Here is an 18,785-nt window from a genome sequence, read left to right as displayed (position 1 = left end):
CTTTATAATAAGGCACCCTTTATAAGGGATTCAGAAACTTTGCAACTAATGGTTGCTCTTTTTCTAATATGTCTGCAGTTATAAATGCTAATAAGTCATTAATGAAGACTTGTTTTGGTTTTTTTTTTTAACAATAATCTACCCAATTTGTAGTTGTAAATGTTAATAAATTATTGCCAAATTAACTTTGGTCCAGATGTCCTGCAGAGCTTTACCAGGAGGTAAGTGGTCAATCTGTCTTTCTGGTTAATTAATACGCAAACGAGCCTAAGAGTCTTCAGCCATGCTACCTGCTCTGTGAGGCTGTGCTTAGGCACAGCAGAACTCAGAGCTAAATGCTAACATCAGCATGCTAACATGCATCAATAACAATGTTAACATGCTGATGTTTCCCTGGTATAATGTTTACCACCTTCAGTTTGTTAGCAAGTTAACATTTGCTAATGAACAGAAAGCAGATATTTGGTCATGAGGTGTTGGACAAATATAAATTTTTTGCTAACGATAGCACTAATTTAAAGGTTAGGCAGTCACCAAAGACATTACAGTTCATCCCGGGAGAATGTTAACACATTTCATAGCAATCAATTATTGGTGAGACATTTCACTCAGAACCAGACGACCACGAGATGAAGGCTTCAAGCGCCGGGAATCATAACTGCTTGAATAAAGTTTTAGCCAATCAATGCAGTTTAGACAGAGATAAGTGAGACTTTTGAGCCGCTCACTGAAAAGTAAGGGGATCACCAAAGTCATTAGGCTTCATCCTTTGGGCATCATGAATGTCTGCAGCGAATTTCATGGCAGCGCATCCAATCGTTGCTGAGATGTTTCAGCCTGGATCAAAGAGGCGGACTAACAAACTGGCACTGCCATCCCTCCAGGCTCAACACTAGTAACCCAAAACCTGCTCTTATTAATGACTTATTTACCATTGATTAAGTCATTAGTTGCCATTTATAAACCTATTATAAAGAGAAAGTGGTGCTGACTTATGAAATTGCTTAATTATGTACAGGTTAATTAGTCACTCGACATCGTACTCTAACGATACAAGCTGGACATTTAACAGCCGCCTTTATCACTTGGAGTCAAAACAGTGACTAATATCCCAAAAAGCAGTGAGTGCGTATGACAGTAAAACACAAATGCTTATTACTGGGTATAAACTATATGACAATACATCGCAAGACGAGCAGACATGTCAGTGTGGCTTGAAAGCAACGTAACATTTAAGCACCTGGACAGCCATCTGAAATCTGTAGGGACTAACCTTGATTAAACAGATAGATGCTACACAATCCATCATCTATTAAGCATTTATCATGCAGCACTTTGTCCTGGAAATCCCTCACTGGGTCTGACATGTTCTGGGATTTTGGGGGACAGCGCAAAAGCTTCTCATAAAGACGTCGTCGGAAGACTTTGATGCTGATGACGCTCATCCTGGTCCCTCGTCTCTTCCTCAATCTGGTTTCTCTTCTGTTGCTGGGATGTTGAAAGGAAATGGATGCACATATAGTAGCAGAGCCTTGTGTTGGTTCAGGTCAGGCTGGTTTTAAATAGGGACGTCAATGGTTAGGGTCTCATGCCTGCTAATAGAGAGAGACACAGACATTAAAGACATTTTCGTCGATGCATCTGTTATTTAAAACTGCATAACTAATCAAAGTTTATTAGGTGGTAAAAAAAAAAATGATTCGTCTCGGGGCTGTTAATCAAAGCTTTTACATCCATGCTTCTTTATGCTGCGTGTGTTTGTATATCAGAGTCACTACTGCTGTCATGCACCCCTGCAGTCGAAGTCAGGACACTTCTTAGTGTGATTGAAAGCTGTAACTTTGTCATTTGCCCTTTACTTCATTCCTCAGCGGTCTATTTCTGATGAAGAAGCGGGGAGGTTACAAACGAGGGCCGCTATTTAGGGTCGAAGCTGACACTCGACAAACACTTTTCCATTCCTATTGTTCATGCTTTGGCTCAAGCCGCGGGGGCACGGTGTCAGAAGAAATGTGACGTTTGAGCACGGAGAGGAAAGACGGCGAATGTTAAGCGTCTTTTCTCGGGAGGAATACACTTTTAAACCGTCCCCACACACAATAGGGACACATGTTTGGTTTTTATCATCAGCACTGAGTGAATAAGCCCAGTGATCGAGCCAGATTTGCTGCTTAAACGGTTAGTAATCCTCTCCAGCAGTCAGTTGTAATGTGAAAATCAAGCAGCTGCACTCTGGTATGTCTGACAGCTCGCCGACACCCTGCTTGGCATTGGACAACCCAGGTGGCAGCGGGTGAGCAGTGCACCGCAAAGACACGACAGCCATCCCAGGAGTCTGGAAGGTTCTTTATACTGGGAAACAAGGTCAGGGTGAGGGCTTTTTTAAATATAGACCACAGTGCAACACAACTGAGCCTGTGGCCAAAAATCTCCAGCAGCAGATTTGATTTAGAGCGAGCAGCCAGTCTGGCACAAAGAATGGCTGGTGAGTCGTAGTGGTTATGAGTCCACAGGGGGCTACAAATCAGTCACGGCTTGCCCCCCTTGTCCAGAAAATGTTTTGAAGGACAGACACACTTCATTTAAACTCCGCTTCCCCCAGGACTGATCACGATAAACCCCGGGTTAACATGTACGTGAATGTTTTCAGTCAGTGGTGGAGGAAGTATTCAGTATTCCTTTAATGAATTAAAGGCAGAGATACTCCGTTACAAGGAAAAGGCATTTTGGGAATACGCTGATTCACCTTCCGACCAACAGTTAAATGGGAAGATCGATATCAACCTCATGTCTGTCCATTCAATATCAAGATGGAGCCAGTTAGCCTAGCTTAGCGAGATTTAACAGCAAATTTAATGTAATTACCAGTGGAGAGAGCCAGGCGAGTTGCATATGTATTCAATATATATATTCATGCTCTATTTTATTTTGTTCATATTTGTTGTGTGTGAAGCACACTGAGTGCATGAAATATGATACATAAATCAGATTCGATTTTTTTTTTACATATGCTGCATTTTAAAGTAGTATCTGGTCGAGGTTTATACTTTAGTCAGTTAAGTTCACTGTAGGTTTGTATGTAAACTGTAACTGTTGTCAGATACATGTGGTGCAGTAAAAAGCACAGACTTTTCTGATGATATGTTGGGAAATAGAAGCATAAAGTTGAATAAAATAGAAAATACAGAACCTCAGAATTGTACTTTTATATAGTGGAGCAAATATATTTAGTTGCATTTAACCAGATTTGCAGTCACTTAAGAAACTTACCACTAGTGCCAAACTTGTTCTTGCTTCCAACTGTAACCTGTAAACAATGAGAATGAAAAAAACAAAAGCAGTAAACCACATATTTAGTCTCAGCTAATCTAATCAGCAGCTAGTGTTGAAACAATTTCACATGTTATTCTGGATTAATGTTGAGTTTGGGTATGCAGACCACAGGATGAATAGCTTTTGCTATGTATAAGCCACTGGGGATCCTAGTACAGGAAATCATATAAAAAGCTTCATCTGTGAATATATCTCAGACCAAGAGAGGTGGGGGTGAGAGTAATAAATATATACTCTATTAAACGTGCCAGGAAAATGTGCTCATGCCCTTAAAGATGGATGTACAGCATCCTACAACATTCCCACAGATGTCAGATTGCTATTTTCTCTCTCTGACACACACATGAAAACAACCTACATCAAAGATCTTTTTAAAGCACCCCTGGGCTTAAAAAACACACACACACCATACACAGCACTCAAATATAACCACATGCACGCAGCCATAATACCCTCACTGTAATGCAACTACTGTCTTGGCATGAAAAAGCTGTGCAGAGTGCAGCCAAAATGTCCTGTGACAATATGTAGATCATATTCATGTATGAAAGTAATCCATGTTCCACAGGAAGAACCGCATCATACCCAAAGGATACTGTTAATGTCTTCAAAGCCACTGTGGAAAATAATAGTAGCATATACATAATATAGTTTATATCACAGTGCATGTGTGGGTGTGTGTGTGTGTGTGTGTCGGGGAACGGGGGGGCGCAAAAAAGAAATCTACACCAATAACGGCCATCTTCTTCATCACATCAAAATCATTTAATTTCAGTTCAGGTGACAAGAGATGATTAATGTATACAGACTAATGAGTTATGAGTTAGGGACTGCATTAAATAATTTGAGGGGGAGCAACAGCCTTCCCCCAGTATTTAAAAAAAACAGGTGCTACAAGAAATTATTACAAGATTGGTGTCATCTGCATATGGCTGAACACACCTTATGTGACCTGTTGCACACAATAAAGTTTTTAATGTAACTTTTGTGACTTTTTTTTAACAAAAAAACTCACAAGGGAAGAATGAAATATAATCAAATCTGTAGTGTAAAAATACTGAATACTCTCCCAAAAAATATTGACACCCCTCCCTTCAGCAAAAAGAAAATAATACCTGGCCTCCGTGTTTTCTCACCTCTTCTAGTCATTTTCAAACAGTTCCTTACTGAAAAATCATGTGTACAGATTGTAGTTAGTTGTATTTTTAGCTTTTTAATCGACCAACTGAGACGCAAACAACCTGGACAGTGTTGCCAGACAAAAAGGAGCCTCATCAGAACCTGAGTTGTAATAAATTGAAATGAAATTGAGCCGACTGAACTCAGTGCTCCATCAGTCTCAGTCTTACCACTCAGATGACAGGAGGGACAGATTTACTGGAATATAGCAAAACAAACATTTTGCTGACGGAAAATAGCCTCAAATGCGACAAAAAGAAGCTCAAATTATCACAACCAAGCCAAAACAATTTTAACCTGCAATCAAAGGCAAAATAGCACAAATGAGTGGAAACTGTCAATCTGGCAACACTGGCCCCAATCATATGTGTGTGTTGAAACAAGAAAATCGTGTAAACATCACAAAGATCAGTCACTCTGTGCCGGTGGAACATGCATTGAGCGTTGTTGCTACAGATCCACAAATTACCTCTTTCACCTGTTTATTAGGTAGACTGAATGAAACAAACAAACAGAACAATGTCACTATAAAGTTTTAAAACTTTAACATCTCTGCTCCTGTACAGTAGGAGTGTGTACGTGTGTGTGTGTGTACGTGTGTGTGTGTGTGTGTGTGTGTGTGTGTGTGTGTGTGTGTGTGTTACCTTGGCAGGCGCAGAGCCCTTCTTGGTTTCCCACATGCCACGTTTGTTACCGATGTCACCTGGTTTCACATCCTGTGACAAATAATGAACAAAAGCATTAGCTGCAAAACATAGTTAAAGTATTAAAGTAAAAAATAGTATATACATGGATTACTGTGTATTTATTGGGTCACAAATGTGTATATTACTGTATCATAAGTTTGAAATATTCAAGTACAAGTACCTCAAAATTGTGTATTAGTGGACTGCTTTAGTCAGTATTGTAGTAATAATACTTGTTCTTTAAAAAATTCTGTGTATAACATACATTATATATATGACATTATTAGATTGTTAATAATTATGAATTAATTAGCAGGAAGCCTAATTACTGTCACTAGTTTTAGCTACTTTATATACTGTTAGGTAATTTAATCCAGTGGTTCCCGACCTATGGGTGCAGCCACCTCATAAGATACATTTTCAGTGGTTGTGGGGTATTTAATGTGGCAGGAAATAAGGAAAAACAAAGCTCTACTAGAAAAAGTTGCAATAATTGTTTTTGCTCTTTTTGGATTTATCTATAACATAATCTGAGAAGTTTAGAGAGGAAATCACTCAACATCTGGGGCCCTAACCACATGCTTTTTGTAAGAAGTCACCAGGTAACCAATTTGGGAAAGCTCTGGTTTAATCTCCAGTATTTGATAAGAGTAACATGTTTTTTATGCAATATTGTTATTTAACATGTAACTAAAGTTGACAGTGACTCTGAAATGTAGTAGAAGTATGTAGTAGTATCAAAAGGAAACACTCAAGTTAAGTAGAAGCACCTCAGAAATTATTCTGGTACAGTACTGGAGCATATACTGTACTTAGTTACTTTCCACCCATTTAGTATTTACTACTCTTCTGATCATGGTAGTTACGGTAAAATGTGTGCAAAATGGTACCTTTACATTCTGAAGAGTGAGCAAAGAACAGCAGGAAAGGTTTGAGTGAAGAAAGCTGAGAAAAGGTGAAGAATAGCAGAAGAGAATTAAACAACACAGTAAACACAGAAGAGAAGACACAAGTACACAGATTAAACTGCAGTACAGCTTCATCCCATCAGGGGGAGGTGTTGCAGCATAAGTGATGGTCAGTCGCTCCTCTGGCCAAGACGTTTGCCTCTAAAGATAACTCAGCCATAAATTTCATGTGAGAACAATGTCACACGTCAGTCCAGCAATGCTCCTCCATGCGGACATAGTGTGATGTCTCCAGAAGACCTGGTACGATTAGCAGCTGGTGTCCTACTTTAAGAAAAGGACACAGCGTCCAGCAAGTACCCAGTTACAAGTGACCCCACCCCAACGTCATGTGAGAATAAATGAAGTCAATTCATCATTCAACATCATCCCACGTGTTGTTGTCAGTGCTGCGAAATAGGATAATGTCGCTGTGAGAGACAAGTGTGAAGGGACATGACCTTCTACCCTTGAAGGAAACTTCAAATATGGAGTCACAGTGAGATTTAAATATAGAGTTTTTTTGGCTTAAAGTGAGTTAGATACAAAAATTTTAAATTAGACAACTGTCTGAAAGAGTTGTATGGTTTATGGGCTGTAACATAAAGTTGAAATACCTACAGAGACCAAAGTGATTGATGTGTAGGGGGGGGAAGAAACGGCTGTGCAAGGAGGCACGTTGGCATTCAGCCACCTGACACATAACTGCTGCTCAGAGCTTTGTGGCTCGACTGTTGTGGGCAACAATGGGAATAACATTCTTCTTCCCTCCAATGATTTCCCACAGTTTACGGCCTGAATACACACACTAACAACATTCAAACCGCTGACAGGTGAAGCGAATATAATTGATCATGTCGTTACATCGCAGCGTTCCACTAGGAAGCGATGGGTCCTGACTCACTGCTTCATGGCAGTGGTTTCCCCTGATGGCAGCAGGATAATGCGCCCTGCCAGACTGCACAACCTGTTCAGGACAAAGAGCTCAAGGTGTTGACTTGGCCTAAGTTCTGGATCTGGCCCTTGCAATTTACAGGACTTGCAGGACCTGCTGCTAAGGTCTTGGTGGCAGGACACCTTCACAGCACCTTGACAGGTCAGAGTTTTTTTTGGCTGCACAAAATTTTGGGCAGGCGGTTTTAAAGTTGTGGCTGATTTGTGTATCTTAAACTTTCACATCGTGTAGAAATAATACACAGGGGTTTGGGGGGCGGCTGTGCTAGCAGATGTTGTTAAGAAAACCATCCATGTGGGGTCACTAGACTCCAGACAGCAACTTTGTCCAGTCTCGGGGCTCAGATATAATGGCTGTAGCCAACAAAAGACTGGCATGTTGATGTGCAAATGAGCACATTAGCGTGTGCAGAATATCAAGGGATTACTCCATTGAGATAACACTGGTGTCTAATTTACAATAGTGTGTATGTGTGCGACCAAGAGGGATTTGTCGGGCCTTACTGCCGGCTTTGCTGTTGCTGGTGATGCTGCCGCCGGTGCAGGTGCTGCCGCCTTCTCTGCCTCTGCGGGCTTTGCCATCCAACTGTTGACACGTCCTGTCACGCCTCCTTTGATACCAGCCAAATCCTGGGAAAAGAGACATCTCAAACACTCGGCCTCACATCAGTAAACCTCTCCACCCCTCCCTCCCGTCGTCGTTTCCCTCACCTTGTTGGCAGGGGCCGGACTTTCGGAGGAGCTGCCAATGTTGCCTTTCTCCCACATGCTCTTGATGCTGCGCGTGCCTCCTGTAGGAATATCTACCAGGGGAGACTTGGGGGATTTGACTTCTTTGTTTCCCTGTCGAGATAATGGATGGATTTTAACTACTTTTTACATGGGGGAAAAACAGCGACTGAGGATAAGAGTTGGAAAGTAACCTTAAATGAGTATTTCTATTTTATGCTACTTTGTGTTTCTATGGTGCTACATTTTAGAGGCAAATATTGAACATTTTCTCCACAACATTTACTTGACAGCTGTAGTTATAAATTACTTGATTGATTCAAATTTTACACAATAAAATCTAATCTTATGAAATAAATATCCATTGTTAAAGATTAAACTAGTGGTTTCCAACCTTTTTGGCATGCAACCCTTTAGAAAAACTCATCGTCTTGACATGTTTGAGACGAGTATGAGTTGTTATCAGTTCCATCAAAGACAGATTTCCCCTCTAAACGTCTCAGATGATGCAATTTACAAAAGACGTTTGAGGCACAGAGAGGTAAAATCATTCAATATCGAAGAAAAATGAGAAAAGATTCAGCCCAGCGTCCAAAAAATGATTTTAAATGTTTGCAGAGCAGTTTTTTATTCTGTCTGACCTCATTGATCACATCAGATTTATAACTGGCAGTTAAAACTAAGTCTACCTCGACCAGCAGTAAAATGCTAGATGCACACTGATGTATCAACTGTCCAATAATGTTATAAAAATAATTAAGCTAAAGGGACCTTTTTTTGGCACATTTATTACTTTTATTGTAATTTTAAGGACATTTTATGATATTTCTTTTGCACCTTTTCTTCAGTAGGACTTGAATGAATGAATGAAGTATCCTTACATTGTTGTACTGGTACTTTTACTCTGGTTAAAGGATTTGAGTACTTCTTCCACCGCTGCTGGTGGTGAATAACACTGTTGAGTCTCACCTGGATGGCAGAGGTGTACTGGTCCATTCTGTTGCCTATCTTGGAGACAATTGGAGAGTGGGACACTCTGGCTGTGCTGCTGGGTGGGTGAACAACACATTAGACATTAGTATAACTTCCCAATACTAGATTATCTGGTTTATTCATTTTCAGTGTGAAATACCTTTGATGGCTCACCTTTTCTGAGCTGATTTGCTCAAGAATTCTGCCTTCTCCCCGATCTGCATAAAACAGCATAGTTTGAGGTTATAAACCAGTCTGTCCCTGACATGCAGAAATAAACTGACACGGTCAAGCTGTCCCGGCTTCCTTCTTGTCTCCAGCATGACCTCGCCGAGAGGCAGACCAGTCTGTCCCCGGGGAGGTCTCTCTGTACTTGGACACTGTGTTGGTTGGTGCCTGAATGATTGAACTGGAGAATTTGGCCGCCGGGAAGCCAGGACATGCACGTACACACAGCTAACACACACACACACACACACACACACACACACACACACACACACACACACACTGAGTACTGCTGCTCAAGATGAATTATACCTCCCATATACGAGCAGAGCACACAATTCTCAACATTCTTCCAGAAATACTCCAGCAGGAAAATTACACTGCCGTGCTCTTGTTCGACAACAGCCATATATGAGAAGAGCAAAGATGCCAGCTCCCACCTTTCTCCCGTTTATTCTTGCCAACTAACAATATATGAGTGATATCAGAGGAATTAGAAACAGAACTTAAAATGGGAACAACCTACCACAATTTGCCACAAAGCATGTTTGCCATAGAGGGAGAATAACAATGCTTATTTTGCAGTGTCTCACAACTGAAGATAACAAGCAGATCTGTTGTCACATGGGAGTAAATAACAACTTCTGTAATAAGTACATTGGGCTGGTGGTAGACGCTACACTGAAGACCCTCCAAAACAACTCTAAGATGTCTGAACCTTTGCTCTGAAACTCACCTTTGAGGAGCCTTTGGGACTGATAGCAAAGGCAGGTTTTACAGACTCCTCCTCCTTCTGTTTCTTCCTCTCTGCAGCCTCCGCCCTTCTTTTCTCTATCTCCTCCCTCATCCTCTTCCTCTCCTCCTGTTAAAAACACCACAGTTTGCTGTCACACTTTTGTCGTTGGCAACAAACAGCTTCCTCAATAATCAAATCAAACCAGTCAAATTGAGGCTTTACACCTTCAATTTCTAACAAGAAAATTAACCAATGTGGAATATTTCACATAATATAGTTAATTCCTGAATTTAAAGCCCATCCTCACCTGTTCTTTGGCTTTCTTGTCATCCACCTCCTGTTTCCTCTGCCTCTCCTCCTCCTCCATGACCTTCCTCCTCTCCTCTCTCTTCCTCTTCAGCTCCTCCAGCTCGGCCTCCGCGTCCTGCTGCTTCTGCTTCATCTTCTCGAACTCCACGCTTTCTGCGTCGTTCCGCCGGCGCTTCAGTTCCAGCAGCTTACGCTCGGCCTCCTGTCGCTCCACGTCATCTGCCTTGGCGGAGGGAACGTTGTCCCTGCTCACACACGCACACACACACACACAACTACTTCATCATGAATGTACATATATATAAACTTGCATGTACCTCAAGTCATGTGCTGAACTGAAAATGATTAAAATTTAATCATGAGAGCACACAGATTGAGTTTCTAGGAGTGAGGATGAATTTTTTAGATACCATCCTGGTCTAAAAGTGTATTATAGCCGTGCTAGCAGCTCTACAGATGCACAGTGCATAGTGCATCAGCATGCTAACAAGCTCACAATGTTCGCCAGGTGTAATGTTTACCATGTTCAACATCTTAGCTTAGCATGTCAGCATGCTAACATTAGGTACAGTATTTAGCACAAAACACAAAGTACAGCTGAGGTTTATAGGTTTTAGGTCATAAATCAATATTGTGCAAGCTACAAGTTTGACTTGATGGTGGTGTTAGAGGGACCTCAGAAGTTCACCAGAGTTACTGGGATTAATCCTGTTTCTGTCTATACAAAATTTCATGGCAATGGCATTTTATAATCGTTGCGATATATCAGCTGGGATCAAAGTGCAGGACTGACCGATTGACCCACATTGCATCCAATAAATCCACACCGCCAGTATGGCTTAAAAAATACATTTGAATTGGGAAAAGCTGCCTATTATTAAATGCCTTCACATAATGGCGACTATGACCACATACAAGGATGAAAAAGAGAGCAGTGTTTGAAGTCGTATGTTCAAAACTTTAAACACACTCTCATATTGGAATGAAATATTTGGTAAACTTTACCTTGATGTCCTCTCTGTTTTCTTGAGTTTATTTTCAATGAGAGCTCCATTCTGTTTGGTTGGTTCATTCTGGCGTAATGAGGAAAAAAGTTAGATATCAACACATTTTTCTTCTAATATCTCTCATTTTAGAAAATAATGCATTCAATACATTGAATGATGATTTTGTTTTACCTTTTCCTTAAACCCGAATCTCTTAGGCTTCTCCTCCTTTACACAGAAGAGACAAAAGGAAAAAATATATGTAAAATATATATATAATACATAATGTTGAAAAATCCACAAAAAGCCATTAGACAGTGGTGCAATCAGAGGCCTGGCAGTGAACGCAACACAGATGTAAACTGAAGACACATCACACTGGCATCCTCCAGTACCTCTTTCATCCATGCGGCAAACAAAACACTGTGACTGCACAGTGATCTGAGACCACACCGCAAACCATATCACACAGCAAGTATCTGCAGAGCGAGAACAAAGCTGGAAAAATCAAATGTGGTGCCTCAGTGTCACTTCATCTTCAGGATTACAGACTTGTGATGCATTCTGTTGTTTTACAGATGGGATGTTAATACCAGCATCTTCACTTGAGTTTTCTAGGTTTTTGAAGTGGCTGTTGGCGAAAATACCAATAAATCACATCAATACCTCCTCTTTCTTCTTCTTCTCTTCCACCTCTCTCTTTTTGCGCCTATCCTCTTCCTCTTTTTTCTTCTTCTCTTCAGCCTCCTTTTTCCGCTTTTCCTCCTCTTCTTTCTTCTTTTCTTCCAGCTCCTTTTTCCGTCTCTCCTCTTCTTCCTTCTTCTTCTTCTCCTCCAGCTCTTTCTTCTTCTGCTTTTCTTCCTCCTCCTTTCTCTTCTTCTCTGCCATGTCTTTCTGGTGTTTTTCTTCCTCTTCTTTCATCTTCTTTTCCGCCATCTCCTTTTTTAGTTTTTCTTCCTCCTCTTTCTTCTGCCTCTCTTCCATCTCCCTTTTCTGTTTTTCCTCCTCTTCCTTTTTCATTTTTTCCTCCATCTCCCTTTTCTGTTTTTCCTCCTCTTCTTTTTTCATTTTTTCCTCCATCTCCTTTTTCTGTTTTTCTTCTTCCTCTTTTCTCAGCATCTCTTTCATTTCCTGTTGCTGTTTTTCCTCCTCTTCCCTCTTCTTCCTTTCCTCCTCCTCCTTTAGCTGCCTCTCTTCTTCCTCTCTCTTGAGCTTTTCCTCCATTTCCCTTTTTTGCTTTTCTTGCTTTTCTTCCTCTTCTATCCTCAGCTTTTCTTCCATTTCTTTTTGTTGTCTTTCCTCTTCTTCTTTCTGATTCCTTTCTTCCTCCTCCTTGTCAACCTCAGGGACAGTTTCCTCTTCAGCATCTTTCGTTCCTAAATCAGGCTGCTCGACCTCTTCTTCTGTTGCTGCAGGCTTCTCCTCAGTCTCCTCCTGTCAAAAAAATAATTTATTTTGTGTCAGTTTATGCTAAATTAAATTAGTGAAAAATCTAAAAGAAGAGATGATACCTCATTTGTTGCGCTTGCTGGACTTGATTCCTCAACAAATTCCTGTCAAGAGTAAAAAAAAAACATAAGATACGACAGAATAATCTCACTCCAAACAGTCTTACTCTACATATAAAATCTCCCACTTTACCTCATCTTCCTTCTTGTCCTCCTCCTCTTTCCTCCAGGAGTTCGTATCAGTGTCTACCACCTCCTCGGGGGCTGGTTTCTCCTCCTCTTCCTCTGAGTGTCGCTGTCTGCTGCTGCTGATGGAGGACTGCTCTTCCAGCGCGCCGTCTGTGCCATTGGTGGTACTTATGGTGGGGTCAAACTCCTTCTGTCTCTCCATGGCCTCCTTCATTCTCTTCTGCCTGCGCTCCTCCCTCTTGGCCAGGCGGTCCAGCAAAGCCTGGTCATCATCTGCATGTGCGTCACTGGCTGTGGTGGAGGACTCCGTCACACTGTAAGAACATGAAATCCACCTGAAATTCATGTCTAATCAAAGTCGCATCTCCAAATCCCCAATGCTGTTAAGTACGGAGGTTTTAAAGTGTGATAATACCTTTTGCAGAAAAATTTCATCTTGTGTAAGAACAAAATGCATTTCCTAAAATTTGATTAAAAACTAAAGTTTTCATTTCCCAGCTGTTTAACTGTCTTCACTGTTGACTATGAGGCCGATCATTTGTGCAGGCTAGGTTGAGCATTATGACTAGTCATGTTGCTGCTTCAAAAAATATTTTAAAGCAATTATTCTTATGTTTTCTGTTCAATGTACATGATAACCATATTTTATTTCAGGTGTGGTCTACTTAACTAGCTTTACTTTATTCTTTATTTAGCTCCCCATTAGCTTCCACAAAGTGCACACTAGTCTACCCGGGGTACAATCAGAGTCTCATAGTGTCAACAAAAAAGCACAACACAAGCCTACAGTGGAAAGAAGAACAAAATTGTCACACACGCCATACACAAAAAAAAAAGGGGGTTCCGAAAACAGCAACAACAGAATAACATCAATGTGAAACTCATCAATCATTGCTTCACTGACCTTTGGAATGAGGATCTGTTAATCTGATGTTGGCTGGGAGTATATTCCAAACAGAAGAACCTCTGCAAAGATCAGTTCTCGTCATGCAGTTTGTTCTTGGACTAGGTCTCATACACCCATGACAAAACCAGCATATGCTACCTTATCACTAGAGGTGAGGTGCACCATTCTACATGGCAGAGTAACAGAAGACTTTAGCCTCCACAGTGAGCCAAGATAATCTGCAGTAAAGAGCAAACAATGAAGAGCTACTCTGGCTGCTCTGTACAATTTAAAGGGTTTTTTATAGATATTTTTTAGCAGCACTTGACCAGATGACTGGGCAGTCCTCCAGGTATGACAGAACAAGCTCAAGAACAACATCAACTTCATCTAATGTGGCTGGAGCTGATCTGCTTAGGCTGCAGTTTCGTGGTCAGCAGATTGACTGACAGCAGAATAGCAATGACATGTATTACTGTAAAATGCCATAGTCTACTTTTAATGCTGAACAACAGTCAGCAGGCTCACTAAACTCTGTGGCCTGTAAGGCCCAGACATACCTGAGGATGATCAAGTACAGAGAGCAGCGTACTGTAAATCCACCCAGCTTACTAGCTACTACAACTTCTCTACACCACTAGGAGGTGTCTGTCTCGTCAGTCTTGTTGTTGTTCTGATTTGTCCCACTGCAGAGGGTTATACACTTTTTATCTACATTATACCTGTTAGTGTCGATCACGTCAGTGGTCCCAGACTCCTCTAGTTCCCTCATCTTCCTCCTCTCCTCCCTGGCACGTCTCCTTCGCTCCCGAGCTTCCTCATCCTCATCATCATTGGCGCAACCCACACTGTAAATATCACACATACAGATGGTACATTTTTACTCCAAATTGAGTATTGGGCTATGGGAAAAACATGCCCAGGCATCATATTTAGTGGTAACACATGCACCAAAGTACCAAAATGTGTCTAAATGTATTGTATACCAAATAGACTATAGAGCAAATGGAACTCTAATTCGTGATTATTATTTTAATTTCACCAGAAAATCAGCCTCACTTGTATCTGAGCATGTAAACATCAACTATTAAAAGATATTGCAAATACATAATAAATAAAAACTGCTTGTAACCCCTTTTTTTCAGTTTATGATCTTAGTGTGATTGGTTAATTAATTTGATGGATTTTTCGAGGATTGAAGATCTGAAGGTAGCGCTTCACCTGAAAAAGAGCAAAAATATTTAAATTTAATTTTGTGTAACTGAAGTATCTGATGGCCCCTCGCATTTAGGTTGTGAACTAGCGATGAAAGCCTCACTGTCTCAAGCTAACCTCATAAGGAATGATGGAGAAGTGGGAACAGACTAAGAAATAATAAGAAACACACATTGAACGTGTGTCTGAAATCTTAATGTCACAAGGAGAAATTGAGGTGGAGGAAATCCGACCCCAAGGCAACATATTTAATCAGAGACAGAGATAATACTGGCAAGAGAAGGGGTGAAAAAAGGGGAGCATTTACCCTCCTGTCCTTCCCATCTCACTCACATCCTGCCACTGACCTTCATCCAACTATGAGTACATCCACGGTCAGAGTTTTGAGCATGTCATGCTGCGTCTTTCCAAGCATCACCAGGCTTTATGAGGCATGGAGGGAGCTTGAAATGGCTCATTGATACGCGGACATTATTTCCCTCTTCTCTTCCTGAATCCGCAGAACAATGATTTACAGATGTTGTGAGAGGAAGAGGTGATGGGAACCACAAGAGTCCTGTCTGTCTTTAAAACAGAAACAACGACTCAAACCAAAAGGAAATCCAACAAATCCTCAGGCAAAGCTTCCTCCAACTGGCACGGGTCGCCCCAAGAAATCACAGAGGATGTAATTCAATTCGATCCTGCACCACCCAAAGCCAGAGGCCTGCTGTGAGAGTGCCGTCAAAACGTTAGAGTTAGATTTCCAGACGACCAACCCCGAGGGACGTGAATCATAATGAATAGAGGGAAAACTGATGAGTTTCTTGGCTAACAGGAGAGACTGAGTGAGATGAAGGAAAAGAGACTAAGTGTGAGAGGCATTCAGAGCAGGCTATCTTGTGCTGAAATAAAAACGGCAGTCAAAACATTCCAGCGCTTGCTCGGGCTGCAGAGAGGAGCTGGGAGGCTGGGTTGGCACTGCTGGCACAACTGGCTGCAGAACTGTGAGAAAATTGTTAGGAACGTTGCTTTTTTTCCCACTTGGGCTCCACCCCTTAAAAGATAATATTGCAGACATATTTAACAAATCCAATGAAAAGACCAAACCCAATAATGTGTTTGTCCATCTCTCAAGACTTTCTGACATGCCTAGCCTGTCTGTGGCACTCAACCCCAAGCGCATTCATTCCCAGTGAATATGTAACTCTGAAAAATAAGATCATGAATATATAGTTTCACTTTTAAAAGAAGACTGAATGATTTCCTGAAACCGCTGCGCGCTGTAGTTTTTAGCAAACATTACTCAAACATGAGTAAAACCACCGTGTGCCGGGGACTATTTTCAGCTGTACATTCATGCACAGTTGGTGCTCTGGTATTTAACAGCAGGACAGTGTGTGTGTGGGACTGAATAAAAGCAAATTACAGTGGCCACGTTCACTGTAATGAAGGAGTGTGTTACCCAGGGGAATAGTGTGGCTTATTAATGGGATTTTATTCGTTTTTGGAAAACAGTGAAGGTTTATGGCACAAAGGAATAAGACAAACATGAAAACATTTTCTCAGGTTTCAATCACCTCTTTTCTAAAGTCTAAAATCAGATGAAATTGTTGCTGAGTTGTTGGAATCTTAAATCATCAAATCATTTTTTTTTCTTTGGTTGGTCTTCAGAGTTTAGTGTCTGTTGGCTCTGATAGTAAAAAAAAATATCCCAATGCTTGATCCTTATATTAAGCAGCCCGGTAATAAAGCAGCAGCTGACAGCTGCAGGTGTTAGCAGTTGCTCTAATGACTCCGTTTGTTTCCACTCTACCTGCAGTCATGCAGTCGCACGAGGTCTCCAGGGTTTTGAATCAGATTGTAGTTTGTTTGGTTTATATTGCGCCTCTGTGAAACTACTGTAGCTCTTCTAGCCTCTGAACACTCCAGTTTCACAGGTTTTTCCCTTTTTCTACATTTCGTGTTTTCAAAAAAGCTGTGACACTGTGTACAATGTAAATTACAAATGATTAAAAGTGTGCATAACAGACCTGACTGCCACTGAAAATGTTATGAAAAATGACAACGGAGACCCAGACTGTTGAACAGCTGAAGTCGTATATCAAGCAAGACTGGGAAAGAATTTCACTTCCAGAATTTCAGAAACTTGTGTCCCAGTTTGAACAATTTGAACATTAAATATATTGTCTTTGTACTGTATTCAATTGAATATAGGTTGAAAAGGATTTGTGGATAATTGCATTCTATTTTAATTTACATTTTACACCAAGTCCCAACTTTTCTGAAATCAGGGTTGCATATCATTTTCCTTTTTGTTCTCATTATGTTATAAGATACATCTAAAGCATCAAACCTGCACGTTCACACTCATGAATGAACATTTTTCCGACTAGAGCGGATGTGAGCAACAATAACTCTTTAAGACAAAAGTAATATTTATCTGAGCACAAAGCGAAAGACAGATACAAACAGCACCACAGCAGACTGAGGGAAAAAGGCGGTGGAGACCATAAAGCCGTCATCGCCTGAGCACCATCCAAGTCCTGTCTGCTCTGCTCTGCACCAGCACTCACAGCTCCCTCATGCAAAAATGCACAAACCCAAAGACAGACACACACAATATACACATAGTAAGCATAGCTGTCTCCAAGACAATGGATCATTAGAAGACCAAGACAAGACTAGAGGAGAAACATCCTCATCGCCTCTAAAATGCTTAATTGTGCTCTGTGAAAGTTTGTCTAACTGCACAGTTGAGATCGGACTTCCTTGTGAGCAGCTGGTGTCTAATAACTTTGGCAACATCTGCACATGTGGTTTATAAAAGTGGGGGAATGTTTGATCAAATATGGTGTCCTGGAGCTGAAAATGTATCAGGTTTGTTTTGCGAGTCGTGAGTCAGACAGCCGAGCGCTTCTAATGAATGCACCTTAAATTTAAGATGTTGTGGCGTGGGATGTCCTTTTATAGCATTTGTGCAATTTTCAACGTTCACTTTTTCCCCCTCTAAATTTAAGTGGTGTTTGACTATGCATGTCCATAAATGTGTTCTTGTGTGTGTGTGTGTGTGTGTGTGTGTGTGTGTGTGTGTGTGTGTGTGTGTTGTTTTACACATTTTTTTAAATCTTCTTCACTCACTTGTCAGCCTCGAGGCGCATCTGCTCCCTCCTCTGCCTCCTCAGTTCCATGCGGCGGTCAAAATCATCATCCATGATGCCCGAAAGATTCAGCTCACGTTCTCTCTGCAAGAGACAATTGTGACATCAGTTCATGTGTACTAAATTCAGCCAATCAATCTCACGTCAGTTGGTTTGTCTTGAACTGCATACTTGATCAACAACGAGAAACATATGCCTGGAAAATCCTCCTGCAGTACATGCATCATTTTTCAGAGTGGGATCCTAATACCATAGGATGAAACTCATTTCATCATTATGGTAATTCTCCATCTTTGTGAGGTTTAATACTGCTGCAAATTAGAAAACATACTAAATTCAATTAAAATAAAGCAATTTTTAAATGAGCCCCAAATCAGTAACACATCAAAGTGCAGGGGACCCCCTAAGGCTGCTTCATGACATGGATAGAAACAGTGAGAACTGCAGCGCCTGTTGGTTTACAATACCTTAGCAGTAGCTGAAGCTCAGTCCATGAACAGCAGTGTCCCCCCTCTCTTCTTCATATATCAACTTCTACTGTCTGGTTTATATCTCAGCCCTTCTGCAGCACACAGAATTCCTGCTTGTTCTTTCAGCGACTTTAACTACCAGAAAAGGCAAAGCCTCTCTGCTCCCCTCTCTTTCTCTCTCAGCCTCCCTCCTCCTCCTCCTCCTCCTCCTCCTCCTCCTCCTCCTCCTCCTCCTCCTCCTCAACCTGACTCCTGCTCTCTCCCTCTGCCTCTCTTTCCCCTCCCTGATCTCTGACTTCAGACTGTCAAACTGTTTCCCTCAGTTTGTCTCATCTTTGTCCTGCCTTATTTCTCTCTGCCTGATGTCCTGCAGGTCTT

General features: G+C 41.2%; 1 protein-coding gene across 1 annotated transcript; it reads right to left on the bottom strand.

The window, feature by feature from the left end:
- Positions 1-56: 56 nt before the first annotated feature.
- On the bottom strand, positions 57-18,543 carry cald1b (caldesmon 1b). The gene is made up of 18 exons (XM_041938683.1): positions 18,405-18,543; positions 17,918-18,021; positions 14,305-14,430; positions 12,701-13,010; positions 12,571-12,612; positions 12,275-12,493; positions 11,726-11,743; positions 11,252-11,287; positions 11,079-11,146; positions 10,072-10,318; positions 9,765-9,890; positions 8,975-9,018; positions 8,798-8,873; positions 7,811-7,942; positions 7,604-7,729; positions 5,157-5,228; positions 3,271-3,307; positions 57-1,595 (listed from the first exon to the last, which is right to left on the bottom strand). Exons 2-18 carry the CDS (start codon positions 17,989-17,991, stop codon positions 1,579-1,581), a joined length of 1,770 nt encoding a protein of 589 aa, XP_041794617.1. The 5' UTR covers positions 17,992-18,021; positions 18,405-18,543; the 3' UTR covers positions 57-1,578.
- Between the last annotated feature and the right edge of the window lie 242 nt (positions 18,544-18,785).

This window comes from Chelmon rostratus, chromosome 6 (assembly GCF_017976325.1).
Source record: "Chelmon rostratus isolate fCheRos1 chromosome 6, fCheRos1.pri, whole genome shotgun sequence".
Taxonomy (NCBI): domain Eukaryota; kingdom Metazoa; phylum Chordata; class Actinopteri; order Chaetodontiformes; family Chaetodontidae; genus Chelmon; species Chelmon rostratus.
Note: the sequence above shows the minus strand (reverse complement) of the source record. Positions and strands in the feature narration are given on the sequence as shown.